The sequence below is a fragment of the Amblyomma mixtum genome, chromosome 4, assembly GCF_055824585.1.
Source record: "Amblyomma mixtum isolate Tamu chromosome 4, ASM5582458v1, whole genome shotgun sequence".
NCBI lineage: Eukaryota > Metazoa > Arthropoda > Arachnida > Ixodida > Ixodidae > Amblyomma > Amblyomma mixtum.
In genome coordinates this window covers 139,905,337-139,915,026 of record NC_143015.1, presented here as the reverse complement: position 1 = coordinate 139,915,026, position 9,690 = coordinate 139,905,337, and the positions used below count along the sequence as shown (strand labels likewise).

The 9,690-nt window shown below is 44.0% G+C and overlaps 1 protein-coding gene across 1 annotated transcript; it reads left to right on the top strand.

Moving 5' to 3' along the window:
- The first annotated feature begins 5,774 nt into the window (after window positions 1–5,774).
- Window positions 5,775–8,701, top strand: LOC149348467 (complement inhibitor CirpT4). Its single transcript, XM_089585836.1, has 3 exons — window positions 5,775–5,886; window positions 7,609–7,720; window positions 8,584–8,701. Exons 1-3 carry the CDS (start codon window positions 5,775–5,777, stop codon window positions 8,684–8,686), a joined length of 327 nt encoding a protein of 108 aa, XP_089441962.1. The 3' UTR covers window positions 8,687–8,701.
- Window positions 8,702–9,690: the final 989 nt, after the last annotated feature.

The following is a 9,690-nucleotide window of genomic DNA, read 5'->3' as shown; positions in this document are numbered from 1 at the left end:
TTCCATTCGCACGTAACTGTGACTGCTAATTACTTCGCTAGTTAGCTTTGGATGTACTGATTTGCTGGCTTCTGCCATGTCTAGTACCCCTACTTTAGTGCGGAATACAAATCTGCCGTTACGTAGCATCCGGAATATAAAGCCCACCTCTATGGTTGTTCTTATAAAATTCCACAGTCCAGCCTGGAGTGCTGTCTCCGATGTTTTTTCTCCTGAACAATTTGAGCCCAACGAAGTTGTGAAAGTTTTACACTATGTTCCGCAAGCTTTCACGTTTTGCAGAAACACACACCAAAAAACCAATGCTCCATTTAATGCAAAGGGCCACGCAAAGCCGATCTGTGAATTACGAAACAAAAATTCGCATCTTGGGTAGTTTCTTCCATACTTATTGACAAAAACCACAGAAAGGCACAGTGGAAAATGAAATAACAAAGGGGAGCGCCTGCATTCCCGCCGAAGGCGGAAAGATGACAGTCTTATAGAGATTTTTTGTGGCCTCAAAAGCTCTTAAATAAAGAGTTTATATTCAATTTTTGCAAGAAATGAATATATCGTAGACATACCCGAATTTAAACACTTATTGCTTCTCGTTTCAGCTGCGACGTGTTGGCAGGACATGATGACACATATATTTCAACGTCAGACCCGTCTGGGGATGTCTTCCCACACTGCTGTCCCATGTTCACACCGAGTAAAAAATTGTCCAACTAATAAAGACTCTGCAGCACTGCACTACACCGACTGACTTACTTCTGCTGCAGTGTTTGTTTCGTCATGCTATTCTGTGACGTTCATTCTTCCACGCAGTATTCTTTATCATCCTCAAGCACGCCGAGCGACCATTTTCTGCTAGACAGTAGACGAATTTCACCCCTTCGCTGCATGCAGCAAGCGAATCAGCAAGGTATATAATCTCATGAGTTTACATTCGAACCATGATATATCGAACTGGAAGGGAATATCGAAGAGTTGTATATATTGTGAGCCACCGCTGAAACATAAGTCGTTATTCTGTAACAGCCTGGCACTCCTGACAACCCAGCCGAGCGAGGGTGATAATAGATAGGTAAGCATGAAAGGTCAGAAAGTTTGCGCAACACGCTCAAACAACTCTACCCACCAAAGAACTGGGTAGCCAGGCCGTGATTTAGACGGAAAAGAGGCGTCGGCGTGGGAATTCATGCACAAAACGTGAAAGACCTCTTATGAGCGCCGAAGACGATCGACAAAGATTTGCCCGGGGAACACGCCGTAGTTCAAGCGAGATCCATATATATAGGTTTTGCGAGAACATGAAGTACTTAGTGCTTAAATGAGTATACAGGGTGTTTCACCTAAGACTTTCTGCCATTTTTAAAAATAAGCTATTTGAATTAGATGCGCGCTTTTTCTGGCATAGCATTGTCAGCGGTGTAGTACATCATAATTCAACTAAGACGGGCTAACTAGCAGGCTTGTTAACCAATATTTAATAGTTAACTTTTTAACTATTACCGTTGGGCTCCTTAATTATTTAGAGGCATGCAGCCCACCGTAAGTAATGTCCATATCCGTTTTTAGAATTTCGAGAATGCGATTATCCTCGGCGCTGTGGCCCAACAAATTTCGCCTACATCGCGCCAAAATACATGCATTTTCCCCGGCATTTTCGCGATACAGAAGCACATTTGTGTCCGGTCCATGAAGTGAACATTTCGGGAATTTTCGGAGAACAAGGTTTCAGGGAAGCTTAAGGAGCCCAATTTACAGGCTAATGATTCTAAAACATATTCATAGGTTGCTCTTTGTTTCTGAGAGTGGGTGCGCTGCGATGAAGCAAGGAGAAATGCCCTCATCATATGCCCGTTCATCGGCCTGTGGTAGCTGTTCATCTCAAGGCATGACGAAATGAATATGTATGATATAAAAGCAAAGTGCAAGCAGTTTCGTGAGTTTATCTCATTTCCCGTGAATCGTCCATCATGCTTATTTTGATATTTCGGCAAAGCGGGTTTTCCCGCATGTAGAACTTGCAATTCTTGCACCATCTGACTGGTTTCCGTCCTCGCGTGCCGGAACCGTTCCTTGTTTTCAGCAGTCAGTGAAAAAATGCTGCAGGAGCACTTTTCGAAGCAGGTTAATACTGCGGAAAGCAACCTTAATAAAAAGGGCATGCTGGCAGGAACACCGACATAAAAATGGGAAACTATTTGCTTACTTTTTCTGCCCGGACACTAAAAGACGTCTCGAATAATAAAAGCTGATTAGTCTTCCTAACTACCAGCTCCAAATTTGGTGAGGCCGTCATGATTTCCGCTGTTCTTGAAGAGACTAAAGAGTTCATGATGAATTGAAAGTGTCACTGCTTAGCTTTAAAGATGAAATGACAATTAATCGCATGGTAATGGCGGTGACCAGCGCGAGCTGGTTTAATTCGTGATTTTGAAATTGTTTTAGTTGCTTTGAATGCTTCTTTCACGCCCGAGTAGGCAATTGTGTCGAGCGGTGGGTCATGCCAATTTTGTTTTCATTTTTGTTTGCCTCAGCCACTTAAGTCACGTCACGCATGAGTGTCGTGCCGACATTTCGGGATGGTGGAGGGATGGTGGAGATTGGTGGTGGTGGCTACAGGCTTCAGAAGAAAGGGGTGCGCGGGTCAAACGTCGAATATGTATTTGTACCGGTGGGTGCCCTGAAGTTATCTCATTGGAGGGTTCTTCCGAGTGTTGGTGGCTGCACACACACACACGCACTACCCAAGGTTGGACGCTGCACACGCACGCGCACACGCGCGCACGCACTAGAAACTCGTGCTCGAATGCGTCAGAAAAGACGTAAGGGAAACTCTGCACAGTCCAACAGAAGAACTAGCGAATTCATCGTGGCTCAGTGGCTAGGACGCTCAACTATTTAGCCGGAGTACCCAGGTTCTAACTGGACCACGGCGGCCTCGTTTCAGTGGAGGCAATACGCAAAGGCGCACGTGTGCTTTGCGATGTCAGTGCACGTTAAAGATACCCAGGTGATCGAAATTTTTCTGGAGATCTCTACTACGGCACCTCTTTCTCTCTTTCTTCTTTCACTCTCACGTTCCTCCCTTCCCTTACGGCGCGGTTCAGGTGTCCATAGAGATTCTTTTCCCAAAAGCCAAACCAAATCATATCAATCCGTCGTTTAATGCAACCTTACAAAGTTAAGTTCCGAACACCGGACCTTCAATTGATTGCAGACAATCAGTTGAAAGCCCACTTTTTCAAGACGCATGAACGGACTGTCGGCTAATTCTGTAGACTGTCAGAGCACTGAGGTGCGTCTGGGAAGTCGGTGTGAATGCTGTGAACATTCTTTAGAGTCCCCTCTCTCCACTACAAAAAAAAATGTGTTTAAAAGTACCTAGCAGAACTTTTTAAAACCGCAACGACTAGGAAACTGAAACCGCAGCTGGGTTTCGTCCAAACAATGCCATTGGGCCGAACTAACCTATGCCATACGGATACCGCCCCAAAACATTTTGTGCGTGTTAATTGGCAAAACTGGGACGGTAAGAGACAGCTTTGGTCATTATTCTTCTGAACTAACTATATTCAAGAATGAAGTTTTATCCTTCAGCCAATGCAAAGCGAATATCGACGAGCGCGCCAACCTATGACGTCACACACGCAAGGTTGCCCGTAGTAATCTTCCCGATTGTGGCCACAAAATTTTGTGTTTCAAAATTGATCTGCGCTGCATCGAGACGGCACTCGGCGGTGAAATTTGGCACTAATCAGGAGAAAACTGCGATTAACTTACCCTGAAAGTTTCAGCGAAATTCTTTTCGGTACAACAAACGTCCCAGTTGTCAAAAGAACGCCACGCAGATCAAGTTGCAGTTTGTGCAGCGGGGATCGAGTCTGAATTGCCCAGAGGGACAAAAAGCGCGAAATTTTCTTTCACCTGCATACCGAAATTTCTTGTCCTACATGGTAACTTGACTGGAATTATTCCCTGGTCTGCATTCTTTCTTTCTAGACGCATATCGCCAATATGTGCGACATCATCTCAACAAGAAGGGTCGTGATGGGGAGCAGCTCAAGACATTGAATAAACATCTCACACCGATGCTGTGGGATATGCTGTAAATTAAGGAGGACGATTACTCAAGTAATTGGAGTGGTCCAAGCTAATTGTTATACAAGCAACCTCTTTAGACGCTAGTGGTGGAACAATGTTACGGTGCATATTTGCAAAAAATTATTGATTCAAATCCCAAAAGGTTGAGGCGCATCACAATATTGAGTATTGCCCATGCTTGGGGCCAGGCGTCATGTGACGGTCAAATTCCGCTCCGTGAGGTTTGCACCTGAACCATGATGTTTGTGAACCTAGTGGGGCGAAAGACCATGCGCATGCCTAATGCGCCTATTGCAACCTGCAAAATTGAACGTTGGAACAGGCGGTGATAAGCGGATTAAACCAAATGTACATGCGCGTGGCCGTTCTCTGTGCGCAGGCCAGACGCGGACCTAATCAAGCGCGAATAAGTGTGCGTCATATGACACCTGGTACACCTGGCCCAACTTTAGGACATGTGTATCTACCTTTAGAAGCCGTTCTTGCAGCATATCATGTGTATATAAGTCTACAACAGCTCATAACACATAGTTATGCAACATTACATAACCTAGTTTTGTGATGTGGGATTATGCACTCATGTGCATCTCGCGTCTGTATTATACACTCCACGTAGGTCCACAATCCCGTTGATCGAAGATCACGTAGGTCTACATTTACCTCAGCCTATAATCAAGTAAGTCTGTGATCACGTTGGCCTACGATCCGTAGGCGTACGACTGCGATCACGTAGGTACACGATCATGTACGTTTACGCAGCACTAATTGCATACAGAAGTCTCGTAGACATCTTAAATATTTTTTCCGCAGGGGGCCCTCTTAAGGTGCGTAAAACGGTCCTACAATTCCATATTGCGCTACACTAATGCCCCCAATTACCTGTTTAGCCGATATTCGCCTGAAGCCTCACCTTGAAACCCTAGCCTCGATCCGAAAGCGAAATGAAACATGATGAGGCGCGCGCACACCTACTTCCCACTTGGCCAAGTCCTCTGAATCAGCTAGAATTTTTTGCCACCCACTTAATACAGCAGCAATCACTGTTAACATGCAAGTGGGCACGCAGAATACTAAAAGCAGTTCCACCGACAATGCCCATAGCATGCGTAACGTTAAATGTGCCAAAACTTTAAATCCAGACTAATATTCCTGATAACGAACAGACACTGGGGAAGCCCTGTATCACTTGTAAGAGATCTTCGAAGACATGTCATCCGAATTCTCTGAACATAGACGTGACTACACAGACTTAGGGGGTCCAGCCGCTTCGCCTTAACGCATGGGTGAACAGCTGAAGACTACGTCTCGGAGTGTGACCTAGTGTTTCGAAAACAATTACGGTGACAATGGAGACAGCGACCGTCACAAGGGGAAACATATTGGTAATTTCTTTTGAAAGGAGTTTTTCTTTTTTTTTTCAGAATCCTGCACGCAATGAACCGCGTACGCGCTCATAATGAGCTGCAAACAACTTTAACGAGAAAAAGAACGAAAATGCAGCGCCGGTCATGCTTGGCTAGTTTCTCTGGGCGCTTCTCAGAAGTAAACGCACAAGCCTTTGCACCGGCGCTTATAAATAGTGGAGTAAGAGCACGCAGTCACATCACTTTGAATTCGGAGCTAACAAGTTGAATCCCAATTTTTCGTCCTGCTTCTAAACTCAACTTCATACTCTCAAAATGCGTGCGCTTGTGGCTTCATTGTGTACCCTCATCGCTTTCGCGACCGTCATCTGTGACATTCAGGAACACGGCCATTCGTACCTGACGAGGAATGTGACTGTCGAGAACGGTACGTAACGGTTACTTTTTCGGTAACTGTTTGAAACGGAGACTCTGACCAGAGCTGATAATGGCGACCGTTCTAGCAGTAATGTGACAAACTCGATTTTTGTGCTCCATACCAAAGCGTTCTTCCTTAGTAGGGCCCCTGTCGTTAATCTCTAGGCTATAGGTGAGCGGGCGTTATTTTTGCGTCATTCTCACGTATTTACTAAACGCCTCAAAAGAAAGTGACCTTAACTGAAGTTCACCTGTACTAGCCTTTTTTTTTTTGTCTCTTTGTGGCAGGTGACACCCTGAACAGTGTTTTCTTCACCGTTAGCGCAATCGTAGTGTTCTCAAAATACGTAAATTATTGCAGAAACAATGTCAAAATATGCTTAGATTTCATACATTATTAGTCGCAGTTAGAAGTTAAATAAGGAACATTTCTGAGGTTTTCTGTCGCTAATACATGTCACGGTTTATGTTTCAACTCGAATGGATTCGATTTCAAAAATGTCCAGCAGACAGTTTCAATAAGCGCCTAGCATATTCGACACTTTTTCAGTAGCGATAGAACACCATCGTGTCGGTGCTACAGCATTTTTTATATGGAACTAAGGTTTATTTCCAACGTACGTAGAGATCTCCTTGGCATGTGGGTAAAATATTGTCTGTGTTGGAAGCAGTCCATTAAATTTCGTTACTTCAGACATACAGCTTTTCCAGTTGAAAATGATTGTTTGAAACTTTTTCAAAGTTGTTTCCAGAATAGGTATTCTTTACTTTATATATACGGGAACACAATCAGAGTGCGGGGAGCCAGGGTTTTCTTTAATAGTTTTCTTTTATTTTTCTTTAATTGCTTTAGTTATGTTTTCTTGTTCGCTACGCACGCGTGCTGTTTCCTGCGAAGACAGATTCTACATGAAATGCTGAAATGTGCGGAATATGTTTATAGAGTTCCTAGTAATGGCCAGACTACAGCCTGTATGATGCTCTTATGTGTAGAGTTGCTAGATATGCCATAAGGTACTTTTTCATGCCGGTTTTCTTGACTATTCTGTGCTTCACTAAGAATAGACAAAAAGCGTGTAGACGACATGGAATTTGGAAAACCAAGGGGTTTCGGCTAATGCGGAAAGTTATCGTACATAGCGAAAATAAACTAAAAGGCTCGACTTTCTGGCAGACGCTGCGGAAGAGGGGATGGCCAGAGATTTAGGTTTGATTGAGTGTACACTGCACTATGCTCTCTGATATTCATAATTTTAAAGGGATGCGAACGAAGCGGATCCATTGCATTGAGCAATAAGGTGTGGGCTGTTAGGCGAGATAGCGCTTATGATAAGGCAGACCGATAAGACGGCAACAAAGAAGAATTCTACCTGTTTCTTTTTAATTGAGTGTACAAAAGCTAATCGTCGGTACCAGTTTCACCTTCTCTGGCTTATTTATTTGATAGATGTAATACAGAAACGAATTTGGTGGTTAACTGAGTGCTTTAGAGCTCTTTTTCCTCGAGCTTTTCGTCACTGCGCATACGCAGTGTTTTGATTTCATTTTTTTCGCACCTCTCGCCGTGAAGAAAGTTGTAGTGATTTCGAAAATTGCTAGCACTTTTGCTAAACGTGTTCTATCTTCACTGGCTGACATTAGAAAACATTGCTTCTGAAGCGCATGGAAAGCATTGCCAGTTTTGCGTAAAAAAAGTGCTGCCAGGAATTTATGCTGGTTAATCTTCGTGCAGGCGCCTGCATCTTCGAACGTAACACGCTTCCTGATGGTGAAACCAAGGCACTGCACGACCCTTGCGTCATCGCCACCTGCTACGCTGCGAGGCGCGAAGTGAACGCCACTCTGTGAGTACTGCGCATTTCGGAGTGCAACACTGATCAATGCCCAAAAGATTACAGAATGCGGGCTCACAAAATAATATTTTTTTCTCTGCGTGGCTACCAAGCTGGTGTGATCGCCTCCAGCGTTGAACCAGGCATATTTTCTCACGGTTCCACGTTTTTTGAGTTAAGTAGGCATGGCAGACCGCATACAAATATTTTTTTACCTGCTCCCGAAGTCCATAACGCTGGAACAACAGGTGTTTAAAATATTTTGGTGCATTTTTTGGCAGGCCCTTTCTTCTCGCTCCTTCCCTTCGCTCTCTCTTTCGCCCTCTTCTATCACAGGTCTGTTAGGAAAACAACAAGAGTCTCACACTTTCGGACCCTTCGTCTTCAAATATTTGGAAACAGCTTTTCATCAAGCGCTTTTTTTAGTGTAGCATTTCCTAAAAAAATTTTTGTAACAAGTAGTAGGCGAGGATATTTCCTATACAGAGAAGTTTGAATGGAATCTGGTTCTTCCATTCAAATTACTTTTTTGCAATTAATGCTTAACGCGACAACCATCCTCTGGTACCTAGGAAAGTCTAGGGGAATGTGTGTACTTTGGTATTTTCTGCTATTGATAAATGGAGAATTAACAGTGCAATCTTTTCTGCCAGAAAGATAATAATTGAAAAGTAGAGCAAAAGGAACAACATGCCTTTTGTGGGTTCCGAAACCACGACCTCCCCATACCACGTGTGGTGCTCTACCAACTGAGCTACGTCGGGGTTGGTGCAGTATTCACTGTGGCGTGTATATATGCTGCATCAAACCTGTAATAAAAATTGGAGAAAAATGAACGCACGCGTGCGTTAATTATTTCCTTTATTTTGTTTCAGGTGCCAAAACTTCGGTGTCGACCCAGGCTGCAGGGTTCAGTGGACCCCCGACGGTGTCTATCCTCAGTGCTGCCCAAGACAAGTGTGCGATGGCACGAACTGAGTCGAATGCCTCTCCGCTTCATGCACCTCTGCACTCGGCCGCCAAGTGCAAAGAGTCTTAAGCGTCTAAGTGGTTCAACAGGAAACTCAATTGTCCGCAAAAAAATGATCAAACTTTTTATAGCTCAATAAATTGTTCTCAAAAACATATAAGCCTCGTAAATGTTAATGCTGAATTTACAGGTTTTGTTGCCGCCTCAGCATACGCAGCCAATTGAAGGGAAAAATATCACGCCCTCTATTTACAGAAGGAGTCTAAACAATCTCGATTCAGAACCGCAGTGTTTCATCTATGCTAATTTGAAAAAATATATTTTAAAAAAGTGTTCGAACAAACGTTCAGCCAGACCTTCAGGAAGCAAGCATCACATGAAGCCGATTCTGTAGGCAAGCAAGCCACATCAGTAAAATTCGTCCCGTGTGTTTCTGGGCGGGCATGTCCCAGAGCTTACTATTTTTTTGCCTCTTCATGACAGCAGCGAGGATGAGAGCGTGTCTTTTGTTTTCAATCGTCCATGTCTTTCTCGGTGCTTTACGTCAAACGCAGTTTTCTAACTGGTCAGACCCATACCTAAAGAGAGATCTATTGCCTTGCCGGACGACTATCGAGTGAGGCGCAAATCCTCATATCTTGACAACTGGAGCAGGCGGTTCCACGGAAACAAGGAAGGTAGCCTACATTGTTCCAACTCCCCTTTAGTTTAGCCTGGCATTGAAAATAAGTGGTTTTCAGGGGCTTACTTTGTGAGTATTTTTCTTAATCAGTCGCTTCTAATGGCTTTTTCTTCATGCTTAGAAGAGAAAAAAGCGTTTCAGTCAAATTTGACCCCGAATAAGGCTACTTCGCGACTACAAATCAGCAAGAGGTCGTCCCACGTACCATCAATCCACGTGCACACATCGTCGAGAAACATAGCCGTCTGTATAATTTTGTCGTTGAACAGGCCGTAAAGGGAAGCAGTTGAAAAATTATGACCATTTCGTTTCCCTACCTTTTGGCTAACA